Genomic DNA, 20,939 nt, shown 5'->3' with positions numbered 1-20,939 from the left:
CTATCTTAAAATCACTCCAAACTATTCAATCCCGTTTTTTCAGGATAGCCGTTGGAACCAGTGGTTCGTCAGGAGCATCGACCTTCATGACGACCTGGACTTAGAGTCCATCACTAAGTATCTTCAGTCGGCATCGATGCGCCACTTCAATAAAGCGGCACGACATAAGAACCCACTCATCGTGGCCGCCGGTAACTAAATTCCCGATCCTGCGGCAGGGGCGTAGTGCGGTGGGGGCAGGGGGGCGGCTTGCCCCGGGAGGCAAAATTTCACAATAAATAATAAAAAAAAAAATGTGTGCGTGTACTAGTGTACACACGTAAGAAGTGAAACTTGTTTATGGCCTTATTTTTCGAAAAATGATCTACATGCAACTTTCTAGAAATTGGTTAAATAAAGTTAAATTAGATAAAGTTTAAACAAAAGGATTTTATTATCATAGACATGAATACAAAAAAGTTAAATTAGATAAAGTTTAAACAAAAGGATTTTATTATCATAGACATGAATACAAAACAGATGGCGCGTAACGGAAAAAAGTGACGCGTAACCGAAAAATGTGACGGTAAATTTTTTTCCAACGCCGATAAGGAAGTTTCACTTCAATATTTATACCATTTCATAATAAGTTGGAGAAAAAGTCTTTTCGCATTATAGTATGTATGAACTTGTAATAAAATCTCTTTGCCTATACTATTTGTATCTGCCTGGTTTTGGTATCATTAAAAGTTTAAATTTTAAAGAAGATAATTCCAAATTCAAATTAGGAAAATGTGTGATTTTTATATATTTTTCGTACTGTTAAGTATAGATGAGTGAATCTAATGAAGAAATTCGATACATTTTAAAATTTTACTACAAAAAAAGGGCGGCAAAATTATATTCCGTCCGTCGCGCTTCCGATTCGGTGGTAGATTCTGCGAAGCACGGCTCTTGCTAGGGCTCGTGGTAGCAACGTCGTCAGGTTTGAGCCCCGTGAGCTCACCTACTAGTTAAGGTTACGCTGAAATAGCCGCTCAAGGCTCTCAGCTTAGGTAACAGAAAAAAAAATCATTCGAGACAATTCGTAAGATATAATTAATGTTATCAATATTATTTCGGCTAACTGATCACTAAATAATCGCCTAAGCTAAAAGTATAGACTTAGGCCAACTCTATCTCTTATCAAAAATGGCGTTAAGTGACAGCAAGTCCGCTATGCTTATCACTTTATTAATTTTATTATTTTCTGCACTGAAATGTACTGCAAATGATATATTAGGATGCGGTGGATTCGTCAAAAGTCATGTCACTTTGGATTTCTCTAAAATAGAAATAGGACTGTAAGTTAACCTAAAATGATAATCAAATTAAATAACGCGTTAAAATTGAATTATTTCGCATAATTCTCTCTAATAATTATTAATCGACTTCATTAAACGAATAGATGTCAATTCCACCGTGATCATAACATTTCTCATTCAAACCAATTTATTTTTTCAAATTAGATACACGAAAGATGGGAGTCTCAAAGAAAAGACAGAATGCGCTCCTACTAATGGATACTATTTTCTACCTCTATATGAGAAGGGTGACTACGTATTGAAGGTCCACCCACCACCAGGCTGGAGCTTTGAGCCATCCACAGTTGACCTTTCTGTGGATGGTGTCACAGACAAATGTTCTGCAGGGCAGGACATAAATTTCGCCTTTAATGGTTTCGGTATAGCCGGTAAAGTAATCACCGATGGCCAAACCCAAGGTCCTGCTGACGTTGCAGTTCAACTAGTGAACAGTAACAACGAAGTCAGAAATACTGTGACTGCTGTTGGTGGTGACTTTTATTTTACTCCAGTTATCCCTGGGAAGTATACTTTGAAGGCTTCTCATCCAAAGTGAGTACTGCTAATTGTTTTAATAAATTCAACTAACCTAATCTTTAAACTAAACACAATCCTTTTTAATCTATAATAGTGCTAAACAAATTCATGTAACATAATTTTGTTATATAAAAAGACGTATAATATGAAACATTGAAATACTTCCTAGCTTGTAATAAACATAAACAAACTACATAATGAATTTCAACGCATCTAATAAAAGTACAGGATACTGATTGTAGATAGTAAGGGGGGAAAAAAAACTTAATAAACATAATGAACTAATGATTTCATTTTTATTCATTAATTTTACGGGTATTATATCTAAAATTCTGAAAATTTGGCATTTCTTCCATCACCTGTTAGCTCTAGGTGGTGCTTCTTGTTGCTAAGGCATTCACCTATTACTCTTGTCCTCACAGTTATAAACTATCTTGTCATATCTCCAGTCACTAGGAGAGCATTGAAACTGATGGAGTCAAGTGGTGCAAATTGAGATCTATGTATTGACATTCATTTTTGTGGAAAATACATCTGAAATACTCTAAGATTAGCTTGTGACAAATGTAATGGTGTTTCATAGATATGCACAACTTGTGCTCGTATGTATGCATCTTGCCTTTTTATTAATATAGTTAAATTGCTGCTTTAAGGCAATAATTTATAGCTAAGGTGTCTCTGACAATTATTACTGATAGTCATCAAAAGTTTGGCACAGTCAGATAGTTTTTGTGCTTTCATTTGATCAACTGAGAAAATATATATAATGCGTTTTCAGATGGAAGTTGGAACCATCACAATCTGTAGTACAAGTGAAGGAGGGCAACACGGTGCTTCCTTTAGGAGTGCTCAAAGTGAAAGGTTATGATGTGACTGGCTCTATAATTTCTTTTGGAGAGCCTATCAGCGGTGTTTATGTGCTTTTGTATTCAAAAGAAGTAAGTGATAGTATGACAAAGGTTGTTGCAGTTTAAAAGTAAATCTTGACAACTAAATCAATGATGACAAGTAAATTATTGTAAATTCATCCAGAGAACCATGTAGTGGTTTACTTGACAAGTAAAGTATTACAAGGTTCTCTGGATGAGTTTAAATAGGCACTTTTCAATGTTTCTATATAATACTTAATACGTACAATGTCTGCTAAATATGTATTACTTATATCAAAATTATTTTGAAAGTATTTGGTATTTGTAGTATTTGAAGATTATGTGATTATTATTATTATTTATTATTTGATGCACATAATGTTTGTGATCATGGTTGTTCAGGAACATCAGAAATACATGCACAACTAAGTTGTTGTCTATTGCTGAGGTCTCTTTTCAAACCTCATTTGAAGGAAGAGAAGGACAAGTCATATTTAGCATAGAGGAAATAATTTAATCTATATTTCAACAGGAAAATCCCAAGTTTCGGGTAGAAGGTTGCAATACAGCTTTACTTCAGGGTGTCCCAGATTCACCAATTTGTCATTCTGTAACTGATGCATCAGGAGAGTTCAGATTTGGACTTGTACCCGCTGGAGAGTACAAACTTCTGGTGTTGCCCACTTCACCCGGTCAAATTGCAGTCACATACAATATTAAACCTGAATCAGTTCCATTTGTTGTTAAACACAACAGCCTCTACATCAAGAATGCTTTTGAGGTATGAGCAATACTATTTCTATTGAATGTAACCATAATAATGAATACTAATTCATTTTTCGTTGCTGAAATGGGTGGATGAGCTCGCGGCTCACCTGGTGTCAAGTGGCCACTGGAGCCTATAATAATGCCCATCAACAACGTAAATGCAGCCACCCACTTTGAGACATGATTTCCATGTCTCAGTTTTATGGTATTACTGCTGCCTCACCCTTCAAGTTGAAAAGCATTACTGCTTCACGGCAGAATTAAGAAGGGTGGTTGTACCAACCCATGCAGTTTCACAAGACGTCCTACCATCAGTCATTATGCAAATTATAATTATGAAAGTTTGATTTTTATTACCAAGTGTGGAAGTCATTCGTGAGTTAAGTACATATTTCATTAGAAAAAATGGGGCTTGAGTTCTGTGCACCAAACCACCCAATGTCCCGTACATCCACACAGTCATATCACTCGATATGAATATACCGAGTGCCTTATCCTTTATGCCACAATGACTTCAAAAGCTTGCCATAAATTGTAGAGTTAAGTGTTAATAATTTCTCAATCCCAGGTTTCAGGGTTCACGCTAATAGGAACGGCTGTAGGTTCTGTTGGCGGTAAAGGACTATCAGGAGCAAGGGTGCTACTCGATGGTAAAGCAATAGGGAATACTGATGCTGCTGGAAAATTTACCCTGGGAAATCTGAAGCCTGCAGTCTACACTGTAGGCTTGCAACATGGTAAGAATTATGATGTGAAAATAATAATGGAATAGAATTCAAATTGATCTGCTTTCATGGAATTGTTCAAAGTTAAATAAATGATGATAAAGATTGTGCTCTGTACAAAAATACAAATGTAAATAAAAGAAAAATATATCAGAAATGTACGTACATATGACAAAGGCTAATATTGTGCAATCTGATTTCTGTGGTGATAAATGGCGAAAAATACGATTTGTTAGAAAGAATAATCTTCTATTCAACTTACGTCAATCGGTCATTCCATATTACATGATATCACTTGGTGAAAGATTTTTACTGAAATTAGGTTTCCTCCATAGTTTCCTTAGGATTGATCAAGAGAGTATTTTTTGTGGTTTTCTCATTTGTCAGACATCATAATGCTTCTTTTGAACATGAGATTAAACTATAAAAGCAGTTTTAAATATTAATTTGTTTTCCTTCAGATCAATGTGAATTTGAAGATATTCAGTTAACTGTGACACCAAATGGTCCGAGCAGCACAGTCATCCTTAAAGCATCGAGATGGCGCGTCTGTGGGTCTGTGACTCCACCAGTCAAAACACTTAGAATCACGCCTGATCGTGGATCTGCTGAGGTCTTGTCTATTACTCCTGAAGAAACTGGTGAGCAATTCAAATTAATCGATAGCTATACTAATATATGTTACATGGAAAAGATTTCATAGATTGCTTCTAGTTAAGTTAATTTTAATTTATTAGCACGTTTTGTGATTATTGGCTGTGTGATTTGATGACCACATCTACAGATGTTTCATTTTGCGATATCAAAAGTAATCTTTACTAACATGAAGGTAGGCTTGTTTTGTGACATCATTTCATTTTTGTGTCAATGATTATTAATTGTATTTTGAAATTTGTTGTTTTTTAAAATCTATTACTGTTTTACGAAGTGTGAAGATAGTGGCTGTAGTTGTAATATTAATATAGGAGTATTGCAAATTTAATTGCAATTTTTATTGCAATTCTGTTGCCAAGTCGCTTCATGATATAAAATCATAGGTTCCTGGAATTAATTGGAATATAATGTTTTAAAAGGTAATTGGTGTACATACCTTCATCCTGGAGTCTACACAGCTAAGGTTGAAGTCACCGAGCAAGAACAGCGGGATGGCTTACAGTAAGTGCTTGTTTTCACACCTCTGAATTATTGCATCACTCTACCAATTGAGATGTCATCATCCACGGACGACTTAAACAAAATACATACTCCATCACAGTAGAATTCTTCTAAATACTAGCTTAAACTATGGAGATTGCTTGCATGCTCGATATGTGAAATATGTCACATGTGAGGTCGATTTGTTTTTGACACGGGAACTATTTTCATGTAATATTTTTTTTAATTTTTGCCTAGATGATTGGATGAGCTCACAGCCCACCTGGTGTTAAGTGGTTACTGGAGCCCATAGATATCTACAACGTAAATGTGCCACCCACCTTGAGACGTAAGTTCTAAGGTCTCAAGTATAGTTAAAACGGCTGCTCCACCCTTCAAACCGACACGCGTTACTGCTTCACGGCAGAAATAGGCAGGGTGGTGGTACTTACCCGTGCGGACTCTCAAGAGGGCCTACCACCAGTAATTACGCAAATTATAATTTTGCGGGTTTGATTTTTATTACACGATGTTATTCCTTCACCGTGGAAGTCGATCGTGAACATTTGTTGAGTACATATTTCGTTAGAAAAATTGTTACCCGCCTGAGATTCGAATACCGGTGCATCGCTCAACACGAACGCACCCGACGTCTTATCCTTTAGGCCACGACGACTTCAACAATGTAATGTAATAATGTTTATTTAATTTGAAGGTTTTTCCCGCTCTCTCAACAAATATCGGTTGGGAGCGCTGCCGTGGAGGGAGTGAGGTTCTCGCAGCTGAAGGGCACAGTGCGGGGCCGCATCGAGTGCCGGCAGCAGGACGAGTGCCGCTCCGTGCCCGTCACGCTGCGGGCCCGAGCCGCCGACGGCGCGCACCTCGGGGACCCCGTCACCACCCTCGCCGTCGGTATGCCAACTCACAGACTCAACGTTTTACTAAAGTAACACTTTGTACCATCTCACAATATGAGGATGAAGGATGTAGGCTCAAGTTTAGCTCCAAATATCCTTAGAGATGATAAAAAGATGCTGAAACTGATATTGATTGTATGGATCTTGATAAATAATATATAAATCATAAGTGATGATTTTCACAAAGAAACAGACTTATCTGGAGCAGTATGTGTGTGTTGTAAGTTGTACGGTCTCAGTACGAAGGTCACAGCTCCCGGAAGGTTTTTTATTTTTTTTATTTTCTTATTGCTTAGATGGGTGGATGAGCTCACAAACAACCTGGTGTTAAGTGGTTACTGGAGCCTATAGACATCTACAACGTAACCCTTCAAGTTGAAACGCATTAGTGCTTCATGGCAGAAATAGGCAGGGCGGTGGTACCTACCTGTGCGAATTAACAAGAGGTCCTAAGCAGTAAAGTGTAAAGACCAAGCTTCTTGTTATTGGTAAATTATAAAACTAATATTTTTATGCATTAGAAGATGTTAAACTCAATACTTCATGCCTGATGTGCAATAATTGTTGACTTTTGGAGCTTGAAAGTCGGGTGTCGAAGTCTTAATGTCTTCTAGAGTTCTAGAGTAGAGCTGTGTCGTGTGTGAACAGATGGCGAGTACACGTTCACGGACGTGGTGGCGGGCAGCGTGGAGCTGTCCGTGGGCGGCAGCAGGCTGTGCTGGCAGGAGGAGCGCCTCGTGCTGCCGCTGCTGCGGGACACCACGCGCGCGCCGCCCTTCCGGCACCTCGGCTACGTGCTGCGTCTGCACTCCTCGCACGACATCCAGGCACGTGCACTCCTACTTGTGTCCGTGGACAGCACGAAGTGAACACCCTCGCTTCAAGTCTTAGTTGTATTAGAACAATACTACCATCTAATAACATAAATTATGTAATAGGTAGAAGTCGTAAACTTGTAACTTCTCATTAATACTGCCCAGTTTTGATGCCTTCAAAAATATTTTGTAAGCCAATATAAATAGTACGGTCAGCAAAAAAAGGAAAATCTGGTACAGCTTTTGTTGATATTTAAAATGATGTGTGGTGCGGCAGGTGGAGTACGAGAGCGCGGCGTCGAGCGGCGTGCTGCAGGTGCCGCGCGGCGCCAGCCAGGCCTGCGTGGAGGGGGCGGCGCGCTACCAGCTCACCCCCCGCGGCCCCCACCTGTTCCAGCCGCCGCGCGCGCACGCCGACACCACGGCGCAGCTCCCGCCGGTCACTATGTCTCCCCGCCCCCTCTCCTGACCCCACTCGACGAGCTAGTTCCTCTACACAATACTTTGAGTAAAACCGTAGACTCAAGTAAACTTACAAACTGCCAGGCTTGCTTTAAATATTTTTAGTAATTTTATGTTAATTGCATATAGTTACATGAATCAGCTCACGCCCCCCGGGGTGCGATGGGTGCCGGTGTCCTTAGACATCACAACAGAAATAAATGACTAAATAATACTAAAAATCTTTGTGTTTAATCACTACCACACAGTGCTATTCCTTCATCGTGGAAGTGTTTCGTGATATGTGAGAAGTCGCGTGTCTTTATATGAAATGCTCTACGTTTTTGAAGAAATCTAAACTTAGTAGATGATCATCTAAATTAGAAAAATGTTTTTGCAGACGATACACTTCGTGGCCGTGGCGCACGCGGCGACGCTGCGGGTGACGTCACCGCTGTCGGTCGATGACCTCGTGCTGAACATCGACACGGACGAGTCCGGGGAGGAGCAGCAAGTGGGCCCCCTGACGCCCCAGGAGCAGCCCACCGGGGGGTACTCCTATGAGCACACTATTTATTTGGCAGAGGTCAGCGCTATTTACGTTATTTCTGTGTCAATATCGTTAATAGTGAACAGTTTAAATGTTGAAATTGACCTATGACCATGAACACTAACATTACCAGAGTCTTTGATTGCCTACGCTAGCAATTAAAAAACTACCGTCCCATTTAGTTGTGGCGCGAACTGCCAGTAGTTTTGTATCAGTTGGTGAAGTTGTGACAAGCCGAAGAGCCCACATTCACTACTCTGGATATATACGGGGCTTTCGGGTTATTTCGTTTACAATTTAAAATATGTTAGGTAATTAATTATCTCAGCTTGAAACTTTGTACGTTTCATTCGATTCGGTTCAGCCATTTTTTGGTGCTTGAGTAGGAAACACATAAACTTATAATATTAATGTAAATATTGCTAAGTTGCAACGGTAGGGTCGGTCCCCCCACGCCACTCGTGACGTCACAGTGAGTCGTATTGTCGCCAGGGCTCGGAGGCTCAAGTGTCGGCCTACTCCAGCCGCCTGCTGTTCTCTCCGCCGCGGGGCCGCGCGGGGGCCGGGGGGGCGCTGCTGCTGCGGGGGCGGCCCGCGCTCACCGTGGCGGGCACCACGCAGCCCCCCCTGCCGGGCGTCACCGTCACGCTCAGCGCAGGTGCGTGCCGATATTGTAATGTTGTTTTGTACATCCGATGTTATGTCTCTAATGTCGAGAGGATTGAGACATACAGAGGATCGCTCTTTGCGCCGCAGTAGAAATATTTGTTATGTTATCTGTTGTTTCTAGAGGACATGTCGCTGACGCAAGTGACGACGGAGGACGGCACGTACAGCTTCGGGCCGCTGGACTCCAGCAAGTCGTACTCCGTGACGGCGGAGAAGGAGTCCTACGTGTTCGCGGCGCCCGACGCGGACGGCGTCATCCGCGCGCACAAGCTGGCCGAGATCGTGGTGGAGCTGGTGGACGACGCGGACGACACCCCCCTGCAGGTCGGTCTCACACTCCCCTATCGACGCCCATAGACATCCAGAACATAAATGCAGTCACCTACCTTGAAATAAGTTCTAAGGTATCAGTTTTACAGTGCAACAACTGCCCCCAGTGTTTTTTTTACAACTTTTTTTATTTTTTATTGCTTAGATGGATGGACCAGCTCACAACCCACCTGGTGTTAAGTGGTTACTGGAGCCCTATACATCTACAACGTAAATGCGCTACCCACCTTGAGATATGAGTTCTAAGGTCTCAGTATAGTTACAACGGCTACCCCACCCTTCGAACCGAAACGCATTACTGCTTTACGGCGGAAATAGGCGGGGTGGTGGTACCTATCCGTGCGGACTCCCAAGAGGTCCTACCACCAGTGATTACGCAAATTATAATTTTGCGGGTTTGATTTTTATTACACGATGTTATTTCTTCACCGTGGAAGTCAATCGTGAAGAATTGTTGAGTACGTACTTCATTAGAAAAATTGGTACCCGCCTGCGGGATTCGAACACTGGTGTATCGCTACATACGAATGCACCGGACGTCTTATCCTTTAGGCCACGACGACTTCAAAACTACCCCATATCTACTCCATATCAGTTATTAATAGTCTCTGATATTTGTCTTTTGTCTTTTGGTTGAGTTTTGGCAGAACGGCTTTCTTTCAAAGTGGATAATAATAAATGAAAACGTAGAGTCGGTAAGCTGTAGTTGTTGGGGTGCGGTGTGCAGGAGGCGCTGGTGTCGGTGAGCGGCGGCGCGTACCGGCGCACGCAGTCGGGCGCGGCGCTGACGTTCGGTTCGCTGGCGCCGGCGCAGTACTACGTGCGGCCGCACCTCAAGGAGTACCGCTTCGCGCCGCCGCACCGCCTCGTGCTGGTGCGGGACGGCGCCGCGCACCGCGTGCAGCTGCGCGGCGTGCGCACGGCGTGGTCGTGCTGCGGGCGCGCGCGCGACGTGTCGGGGCGCGGCTGGGCGGGCGCGGGCGTGCGCGCAGTGCCGCACCACGAGCGCTGCCCCTCCGCGCACGCAGAGCACGCCACCACTGACGACGACGGCTCCTTCAGGTAGTCGCCCTCCGCCTCGCATCAATAACTACATACTCGCCGACCGCACGCAGTTGTGCAGGCTTGTCGAGTAATCCAGAACGGCCACTTTTTTTCGGTCTGAGGACCGGACCTCCCATGAGTTTCTCGCGGGCGGGATACCTATAGTAGAATTATTTTGTCGGTGCAGCTTGGTTCATAAAACATAGCCCGGCTAGGGCGGTGAGCATGTAGCGCGGACGCAACGCCATTATCGATAAAAACAAATGGGTCATCGAGGGCAGGTACACGGCGGTGGGTGGAACGGTGGGTGGTTGAGGCATACGAAGGGTGATGAGTCATTGTTATGTTATGAGCCTTTTTTTTTAATATTGCCCTTGTAGGCAGTCGAGCATACGGCCCACCTGATGATGAATGGTTACCGTCGCCCATGGACTTCAGCAATGCCAGGCAGAGCCAAGCCGCTGCCTACCACGGCTACCTTGTTGTATGTACCTTGTGTCATATGTCAAAGAGAAATGTGATTTTGTGCATTCGCTCTCTGAATTTCTTTAGTAACACAATGGCTACTCCTTTGTTTTATACCAAAACGGCAGAATTTAATCAAATATTTTGCTTGTTAGCAAAAATCAAGTGTTAAAATTTTTCACTGAAATGAGAATAGATCCCGAAAAATTACAAAGTGTTAATTTCTGCCGTTCTCGTTAACTTGCTGCGGCGATATGTGGCGTAAGTGATTTTTTAGTGTATTAGTGATTTTTTCTTTAATTTTTATCACTAGCCCACAAAATGACAAAACTGAATACACTCTCGATAACGCTTATCGACAACAATAATGCGCATCACTATGCCCGTCCATAAAGCTCGCGAGTGGAAGAGAGAGCGAAATACTCGTTTCACCGCTCCGATTATTTATAACCCAAACTGCATGGACAAAATAATTCTACTATAGATCTCGGTGCCCGAAAATGGTAAAACCTAGATAAATAATTCCGCAGGATCCGCGGCCTGCTGCCGGGCTGCACCTACACCATCGAGCTGCAAGAGTCCGACGCCCCCGAGCTGGCGGGGCTGAAGATCGTTAGAGCGCCGGCTACAATCGAGGTAATGATCCCATGTGTCTGTAACTAATTCACTCGAACAACGATTATGCGACCCGGGATCGATTGCTCTCGTTCTCAAACTCTTCAGCTTATGCCCGTTATTGTAGTTATGTTTTATGCTTAAACATCAGTGACACCTCGCAGGTGACGGACAACAAGGACATCCTGGGCGTGGAGCTGGTGGCGGTGCGGCCGCAGCGCACCACGGACGGCGCCGTGCTGGTGCGCGCCGCGCTGCCGCACTACCGCACGCTGGTGCTCAGCCTCGCCGCGTCTGCCGCGACTGCCGCGTCCGCCGCGCCCGCCCGCATCTACTCCGTCAAGCTGGACCCCGGTACTCGTGACCTGTTTATATATCCCCGGGGGGCGGACGAACAAATTGTGTAGTGATTATTGGGCGACATAAGTAATAGACTGCGTATTCAGTCACATCGGACAATATAACACAAAGGAATGGTTTCTTCACTGTATTTTGAACTGCACGCAATGTGCAGCAACAACAAGTAGCTGCAGGGCTGGCAGTGTACGTCGACGAGTGCACGGACAGACGCGTTGCAGATTGAAGGATTACTTTTATAGTCTACACGACAACTCTACTGTTATCGAGAACATCCTCTGCAGGAGTAGTCGTTTCGATATGTGTTTCCGGTATTTGATAATAGATGGCGTTACACTTCTCGAGCGTTCTCGATATTACTAGTTCTTTCGATATTTGTTTCTGCTATTCGATGACAGATGGCGGTACGATACCTTCAGTATGTGTACGACATAGTGCTAGCGACAAAGTTGTAACAGTTGTAATTCCGTTCCAGCGGGCTACACGGAGGCTTCGAACCCGGGGCTCGTGTACGCGCTGCCGCGGCTGCCGGCGGACAACAGGTCGTACGTGCTGTCGCTGGAGTCCACGCTGCCGCGCGCCACGCACTCCTACGGGGACCACGTCTACCACTTCAACTCCGATGGGAACTACAAACATTTCACCATTGATTTCGTGCCGAAGGTTTGTATCTGTATGCGTGCTTGAACGCGTGTGTGTGTGAGAGAATATATCGACGTTGAAAGGCAAACGTCACTAAACGAAAATGCGTGAACTTTACAGTAAATTAATTTAAAGTTGAAATACCTGAAAAAAAAACTATTTTAACGAATCTAGCTGTAGGATTGAAATGATTTTAATAGACCTAGAAATATATATTTTTTGCGCATCGAATATGGTTATTGCCCATCATTTATGTATAAAGCAGTTATTGTCGCTTAGTCACGTTTGCCTTTCAAGCGTCGATATTGATATTGGTATTATTTATAGAACACAATACCTAGTCACTTGTACCTATAGTAGAAAGTGCGGGTAGCTTAGTCATGAAGACTCTTAAATACCGTCTTAAATAGTTGTCGACATGCGTAACATTAAGGAAACAGTTAACTATGTTTAGTGAACTAAATAGTGACGTTGCGCCGACATATCTTCTTAATATATTATATAAATCACGTGTCACGTTGTTTGTCCGCGATGGACTCCTAAACTACTTAGCCGATTTTAAATTAAATTTGCACACCGTGTGCAGTTTGATCCAACTTAAAAGATAGGATGCTTTTTATTTCGATTAATGGTCGCAATATTTATTAATTATCAGTAAAATGATTTCTTATGTTGATTTTTGTTATTAATTGTAAGTTTCATAAGTCTAAAACAGATGGCGCCTTAAATCAGTTTTTACAGACAATTGTAATCCTGTCTGACATTAATATCTCATAGATTTATTTATTTATTTAATTAGTCTACTTACAAATTAACAGTATAAACCAAAACATTTGTAAGGTATTAATAATTAGCTTAAGTAATTCCTGACAACAACAATAAATCGCTGCAAACCATCATGGAATATATCCATTTCCGGAGCATAGGCTAGCAAGCCATTGAGTAGCGAGACAGCACGATGCGTCGGAGAGTTAGCGGTGTGCTGCGTACGCGCGTGCGTAGTACTAAGTAGCTGCCGCCGGCGACGCGCCCCTCCACACATACATCCGCGCATGTAGCCATCAGGCACATATAACGACACTGATTCCAGTGCAGTGGAGTTATCAATTTTGTTATGCAATAGCTGATAATAATGCACCACAAGAGTCATCTTCCGTCTGAGCTCAAGAGTATCTAATCCGACCATACCAGTCACATAAAGTGATGGATACAAGAACGGATAGTATCCATACATTTTCTTGAATAGGAACCTGCAAATTTTTTTATGTAGTTTTTCCAGCATTAGCGTTGATGCATAGCATAGATGCAGCATAGAGCATAGATGGCGTTGTGTTAAAAATACCAACGTTTCACATAAGCTACAATTTAATGGCATAAACACCACGTGTTGCCGAGGCTAAAGTATAAGTGAAATTTATTTAGTTAGTAGTAAACGCAATACAGTGAATCCAATTGTTCTTACTTTGTCAATTTTTGGTATTAGCATAGCCGGCCGCGTGTTATTTAGAAACAAAAACCTTAGCCACAGCAACGTGTGACCGGGTCTGCTAGTACATATATGATTTTAAATTTGTTATAGTAAACTTAATTTCAAAAAACCACTCGTAACATCGCAATCTCCTATCGATGATGGAAATTGTGGTTTATTTTATTTTAAAATAATTTGAATGTGCCAGTGCGAGCCTAATTAAAAAACACCGATCTACTCACGTGTAATTAATTTACTTGTCAGGTGAGAGCGTCGGAACAAGAGCTGCGGGCCAGCTCCATGCTGGCGCTGCCGCTGCTGGCGCTGCTGGCGGCGCTGTACGCCGCGCGGGCCCGCCTGCTCGACGTCGCCGCACGCGCCATGCGCCGGCACCCCACGCCCACCAAGCAGCACAAGAAGAAGCTATGAGACGCCCCCCCCCGCCCCTCTAGGGAACCTTAACGCTTTGCCTATTTCTACCGTGAAGCAGTAATGCGTTTCGGTTTGAAGGGTGGGGCAGCCGTAGTAACTATACTTGAGACCTTAGAACTTATATCTCAAGGTGGGTGGCGCATTTACGTTGTGGATGTCTATGGTTACCGGAAACCACTTAACATCAGGTGGGCTGTGAGCTCGTCCACCCATCAAAGCTATAAAAAAAAAGTCAATGAATTGAGTCATCAAACTTGAAGTAACGTAGATTGGAGGGAATAAGGACTAGACAAATCTGGGCTGTCACAATGCTCTTGTGAGATTTAAATTTGTTGAATTGAAAAGGAATTTTATTTAGTGTTTATGAATTTAAATAATTTAATTTAGTCATTAAAGTTTTGTAACTGATTAAAGATATTGAAAATTTAAGTACCTACCTAACAACTAAACAGTGCCAGCCCTATTGAAAAACTTTATTGTCCCCATATGTGACCCCCAAAAGCCAAGGTGGATCAGGTCAAGCTAGTTTTTTAAGCTTTTGTGTATATTTTTAAATTTTCAATGAATTATGTATAATAATGCATCATATATGAAAATTTTAACCTCTGGAAACATTTTAATCTCAATACCAATAAGTATTATCCTAAGAAAAACTGTTGAAATTTTGTGTCGGGATTAGAAAGCCCTCCGATTTCCCCCAATCTACTGTAATAGTTTAACAATGAATTGTCATGTTTTTTTTAACGGCATGAATCTTGTAAATTGTTACAATTTTTGTGACCATTTGATGATACTCTGTAGCCTAGTACTGGCGGCGACTGGTGGACCGCGGCCGCGCGTCTTCATATTGCAAAGACACAATTCATTCCGGTTTCAAAGATTTCAATTGCTCTTATAGTATATATCGTTGATTGAATACAATCAAACTTCATATCTCAAGCCATTCACGTCCGTGGGCTTCAGTAGACACTAAACTAGATAGCTGTGAGATCTTCCATGTATCTATACAATAAAAACATATCGAGAGAATTAGAAGTAATGTCGCGCACGTAAGATATTGGTCAACCTTAACAAAGTTACATTTTTTTAAATGTATCATAATGTTGCTTCCTCGGCCCGGACATGTTCACATATTCATTTCGTGTCACATCAATGTGAGAACACTTACTGCTCTGTGTCCCCTCTGTTGTACTCTGCACGCGCACAGAGTACAGCGGAGTCATAATTGAAGTGTTGAGTGGATGAAGGGGTTAAGTACTATTTTTAAGATTTTTGAGTTTTTACGTTAAATGAAGGTGTTATGTGCCCATAAACCATATTAAACCTTAAAACTTCCGGTTTTATAGCTATTTTTAGAAATTGCATATGATGGAGTTATATACGAAGAAAAGGTACAAGTAACATAAGTTTGTTGCCCGTTTTCTCAAAATTAATAAATTGTATCATATCCCCTTTATCAACTCATGGTCATCCATCCAATTATGGAGGCTAGAGATATAAAGGAGAATCTACTGTGTATATGAAAAGTGTCCTTCGTAATTTAATTATGGTGGCGCCACATTAGCATCAAAGTACATTTTAAAAGAAGCGCCAAATATTATTAGAGCGAGTTTAGATATTTTTTCATAAAATGAAATTTTTATAATTAAATAATAGTACCATTCACAGTTTACAAAATAAAATCACTCTAGGTACACGTTTTCGTGTAATAATTCTTTAAGATTATATCAACTTCATTATTTTGTGCAACATAAGTTGTTGAACTTTTCAATAATTAGCTACTTTAGCCGAAATGATATTAATTTTTTTAACTTTGCCATACTTCAATTCGTCTATAATTGGTACATTCATATCATCCTTTGTCTACACCAGACCGATTGTGAAAGGTTTTTTAATTGTTATTTATAGCTTCGACACTCTTTCAACTTCTCTTCAGTATGAGATGATTCTTCTCACCTCTACAGGCACCCTCCACAGGCAAAAAAAGTTGTAAAATAATAAAAAAAACGCAATGAATTTATTTATTTTGTTATGTTTTAATGCATTTACGGTGATTGTGGTGTGGTTGATTTATGATTTATTTGAGTTAAGATGTAAAATAAATTATTTAAGTACACAATAACAATGAGTGTTTCATTTTCCATTATAATGTCTCGATACAATTAAATAAAACAACGGAAATATAATCATTTGAGTATTATCGTAGATGAGCTAGGCAAGGTAAGTACACAGATACGAGCTACGCCGCCCGGTATTGCCGGGGCTTGTTGATGTCCCCGGGCACTAAAGGATGGTGGTGAGACAGTGAGCTCGTCCCGCAACATTATACATAGAGTCTCGTGACGTCACAGCGCGTCGCAGTCGCCGTAGCGCTGTTCGCATTCCGCCGCGGTCCTCGCCCGGTGGTCCCAGTAGCGCGCGTTTTCCTTACTGTTGATCAAGAAATAATTAATTTATTAGATTAATATTATTTAAATTATTTTTCTTTTATATATTTAAGATGGGTGGACGACCTCATGACCCACCTGGTATTAAGTGGTATCAATAAAGTAAACACCACAACCTACTTTGACACAAGACTTGTAAAGTCACAGTTCAAACCGAAACGCATTACTGCTTCACGACAGGATTAGGCAGGGCGGTGGTACCTACCCGCGCAGACACACAATGTCCTACCGTTGATACAGTTGGTAGGGTAAATTGATTTATGTCAATGAAAATTGACTAATGCTAAATAATATTTTTATGCACGTGTATAGCAATGTAATGTGCATTGAATCAATTCATGCTATAAAATAAATAACAAAAGGGTCGAAAGGGCTTAGTCAATTTACCTGAACGGTAAATCTTAAAGTAATGATTAATTTGACGTCCTTCGTCGTCGTCACGTTAGAAATACATCCTGCGGTCCTCCTCGACTGAATATAGTGGTATGTTAATTGTAACATTCAATTAACATGTAAGATGAAGACCAATCGGAAGAAAGGAATTTTAATTGAACTAAGCAAAAAAAATGCCAAACGCGGTCAGCCGGTCTGGGGCGTTAATTTGTTACCGGAGTCTATAGTAATACAATAACAACTATAACAAGTTAGTAAATATACGTACGTGCATACGTGTCGCTATAGATTTTACTTACTTTACGAAATATAATTCATAAGCTGCAAAGAAGTTTTGTCTGGATCTCGCGTGTAGTTTACACAGTGCAAGCTTCTCGCATTCGACTTCGCTGCAAAATAAATATCAAATATTATGTGGATAATAATAAACATGTTTCTCAATAAATATAAAATATTCATTTAAATTAAAGTATATATTATTGCCATCTATTATCGAATAGCAAAACTAGGATCCTGGTTTTTTGAGTAGTTTTGATAGTTGTCGCTAGATGTCACTATTAAATACATAGATATTTAAAATGGGCCAGCTTATTTTAAGTCACAAACAATGTATGTAAAGAAACGAGCATGTTCTGGAACATTTTAGAAATTGAAAATAATTTTTCGTCATAACATAAAGTTAGAACATCCATGATTTTTTAACTTTTTTCTTGATTTTTTTAAAGTTCGTTGGTTGATTATAGTCCCGTAAATCTAATAAATATTCCAATAATGTATTCCTACCTAACTGATCTAAATATTTAAAGGTACGTATATCCAGAGAAAGAAGAAACAAACTAATTATAAAAGCTTAGTTAAGATTTAAATCCGCTTCATGCTCCTGGTATTGTTATTTATCTAGAATCATCTTTAAAACAGCTAAATACCGTATGTCGTGTTACGTTTTCAATTTTAGGATAGATTATTGTTCCGAGACGCAGAAAGACTACCTAGTTACAAATTAACTCTTTCTAGTTAGTATCTACTTAAACTATGATTATGTCGTTTTACTGAAGACCTGCAGAACTTACCTTCGTCTGGTTCTTAATTTTGGATTCCCTAAATTATGTGAGCCTCCCAAGTTAAACAGCGGGTTGATAAATCGTCTCTCAATGGCGTGGTGATTCGGAAGAGCTTCATTTAAAGTACCTGTGAATAAAACAGATTTTTTATTAGCTAAGATGGGCCAAGGGACTTACATTTTAAAATTTGATCTTATGTAACACGACGTGAATATCGCGAGACATTAGCCGTGTTTACGTTTGTGTAGAAACGTACCTATGTATTTTAAAATTATTCATAATTTTTCTAATTTAGTGAAAAAAATACGTGAGAATAAGGTGTTCGCTTTACGTCATTTCATGTATAACTGTAAATATATTGAAACCCGCATTAAAAATATTATTAGGTCGATCATAATATGTATTACTAAAATGAATTAAAATAAATAACATTACGGGCAATACAGTTTCACTGAGTTTGTTACAGTTACAAAGGCGAAGAACCTTCTCGAAGATTCTACGAATCTGCGAGGAACGCCAGGGATGGCGAAAATATGCTCGGGCTAGAATGATGACTGCAAACCGCGATCATGTCATGATGACACGATTAAGAGAGGGTGTTCGTCACTGCAGATGTGTTACACACACACTAGCCGGAAGTACTATCAGATTATGAGCAGATGATGTAACATGTAGAAGCGATGTCGGAGGAGGCAGGGTTGCTTTCTTACTTTTGTCAATGTGGTAATTTGGAAAAAAAAAGTTCTTGTATTGCATATAGCCATAAAATTTTATATTGATATTTTTGAGCTATCGTTTTTTCACGAAATTTTGATAAATAGCCATTTATTTACGGTTCAGGTTACGAATTTGGACTGCTATTTAAACGACAAAGCTTAAACCACGTTACTTCTTAAAATTATTAAGCATTTAATATTGTTTTCAACCTACCTTTCTCGGTATCCTCAACTGGCTTGCAAAGCACTGCGCATGTCAAGCCAGCTAACACAATTAGAACGAAACCTGCCATTTCCAATAAAAGTATTAATTGTAGTTTTTAAGTGCGCTGAAGATTTTCTATTTCAGTTTTATTTATGAAAAACATGTAAATCGACTGATCTGTTTTATACTAAACTATATCCCCCTCTAAATCCTTGTGCATTGACGTATTTCACACTAAATAATGATGTAAATCAATATTTTTATATGATCATAAAAGATTAACGGAGTCAATTTTGTACACAAGCAAAAGGGTCTTTCACTAGGGCTGCGAATTAGACCGCCCATATAAAACAATTCACTATAATTTTTCGTTAATTCTGTTAACACCCATCTATGTGATAATATATGCGGGAAGACTTAATTAAAAATTGGATATTTTATTTAAGCCTGTCCACGAATTCTATTCAGTCCAGATATTTCAACTCTCTGGTCCAGAATTCCAAATTCCACACCAACTTTAAGAAATTAAATTGTAAGCATGAGTTTACTGCACCTCATTGGCTAGGGGCAAGAACGATCTTTCGCAGTTCTGCAGTTTAATGAGAGCAGTTTTTCAAATGAGGTTTGAAGAGCACTTCGCTTCACCTTTTTTTTTTTTTTTTTTTTTTTTTTTTGTCAGGCGGAAATCGCCGGACTTCCGCCCTTCACTGGGGATGAAGGGCGGGGCATGTCGGAGTCGAACCGACTAAAACCTCCTGTCTCTCAACAACCAACGTCCAAACCTCGCATGAGACAAAACTCATGAAAAGGCAAAAGGGGGGAAAGTGAAGCGTTTAGTGCGGAGCACATCTCTCCCATCACCCTCCCCCTCGGGACGCCGGACTGGCGGTCGTCGGCGCCACGACCACCAGCCCTCTCGGTCGGCAGGCTATCCGAAGCCCGCCTAGATGGCGCCGGTTAGAATGGTCTATCCTACGGAATACCCCGCTGGGTCAGAACCAGCGTGGGTTGAGGATAGCCGGCCTTCCATCACCCGGATGCTCATGCATAAAACGCGTGCAGAGCAGCTTGCACGTCGTCTTCTTAGGCCCCCTTCGCCGGTCCCCAGGCCGACATGTGAGGGGACCCGAAACACTTAGAGGGCCAGGGCTTGGGCGATATCCGCCTCCCTGGCCCCCGCTCGACGGCGGCGGGCCTGTGCGTCTCTCACGCGCCCCGCCGCCTCCTTCTGCGAGATGGTGCACTCGCAGAAGTCGAGCATCGCCTTCCACGACTCGTCGTCACCGAGCATCGATGCCACAACACTCGGCAACGACAAGTCGTTTCCTATTTTTGCGACGAGGACACGGCGCCACCCCTCCCATGCGGGGCAGGCGACGAGCGTGTGCTCCGCCGTGTCCAAGTCGCAACCACAATGGTGGCACTCTGCCGTCGGCTCGGCTCGGATCCGGTGCAGGAACTCACCGAAGCAACCATGCCCAGTGAGCACCTGCGTGAGCCGGAAAGTGAGGCGTCCTCTGTCACGATTCACCCAGTTCACAAGAACCGGGCGAATCGCCTCGACGGTCCTACGACCAGCCGAAGGATCGGCCAGCCGTCTAGACCATGACTCCAGTACGGACCGCCGAGATTGGGCCCTCCGCGCTCTGACCACACTGGGGCTGGGACGCGCCACGCCCCGTACACGAAGGTCAGCCCGCCACTGATAGTCAGCAGCGAGCGCCTCCGCCTCCAGGACCCAAGGCGGCGTCCCAGCCAGTACACACGCCGCCTCGAAAGAGATGGTGCGATAACCACGGATGACCCTGACCGCGATGGTGCGTTGCGGCCGTTGTAGCAGCTTCGCTACCCCCACGGCCAGGGACTGGCCCCACACGGGCGCCCCGTATAGGGCCATTGATCGCACCACCCCTGTATAGAGACGGCGCGTCACCTGGTCAGGCCCCCCAACATTGGGAAGGAGCCGGCTTAACGCGCCGGCCACCCCCAACAAACGAGGGACCAGATTCTGAAAGTG

The 20,939-nt window shown here is 42.0% G+C and overlaps 2 protein-coding genes and 1 long non-coding RNA gene across 3 annotated transcripts; 2 read left to right on the top strand and 1 right to left on the bottom strand.

Moving 5' to 3' along the window:
* Positions 1 to 1,155: 1,155 nt before the first annotated feature.
* On the top strand, positions 1,156 to 16,225 carry LOC101741575 (BOS complex subunit NOMO1). Its single transcript, XM_038011029.1, has 18 exons — positions 1,156 to 1,322; positions 1,488 to 1,874; positions 2,638 to 2,797; positions 3,261 to 3,509; positions 4,065 to 4,233; positions 4,683 to 4,862; positions 5,295 to 5,376; positions 6,071 to 6,267; positions 6,921 to 7,099; positions 7,365 to 7,526; positions 7,929 to 8,114; positions 8,571 to 8,736; positions 8,869 to 9,071; positions 9,805 to 10,139; positions 11,117 to 11,222; positions 11,366 to 11,555; positions 12,034 to 12,221; positions 13,933 to 16,225. The coding sequence occupies exons 1-18, from the start codon at positions 1,171 to 1,173 to the stop codon at positions 14,095 to 14,097; spliced, it is 3,456 nt and encodes a 1,151-aa protein (XP_037866957.1). The 5' UTR covers positions 1,156 to 1,170; the 3' UTR covers positions 14,098 to 16,225.
* Positions 16,116 to 19,158, bottom strand: LOC101741351 (uncharacterized). The gene is made up of 4 exons (XM_012691371.4): positions 18,932 to 19,158; positions 18,011 to 18,128; positions 17,240 to 17,329; positions 16,116 to 16,530 (listed from the first exon to the last, which is right to left on the bottom strand). Exons 1-4 carry the CDS (start codon positions 19,008 to 19,010, stop codon positions 16,446 to 16,448), a joined length of 372 nt encoding a protein of 123 aa, XP_012546825.1. The 5' UTR covers positions 19,011 to 19,158; the 3' UTR covers positions 16,116 to 16,445.
* Positions 17,337 to 19,350, top strand: LOC134198859 (uncharacterized). The gene is made up of 2 exons (XR_009973108.1): positions 17,337 to 17,746; positions 18,468 to 19,350. It is a non-coding gene; the product is annotated as an uncharacterized LOC134198859 (long non-coding RNA).
* The last annotated feature ends 1,589 nt before the right edge of the window (positions 19,351 to 20,939 follow it).

The sequence above is a fragment of the Bombyx mori genome, chromosome 5 (genome assembly GCF_030269925.1).
Source record: "Bombyx mori chromosome 5, ASM3026992v2".
Lineage (NCBI taxonomy): Eukaryota > Metazoa > Arthropoda > Insecta > Lepidoptera > Bombycidae > Bombyx > Bombyx mori.
Note: the sequence above shows the minus strand (reverse complement) of the source record. Positions and strands in the feature narration are given on the sequence as shown.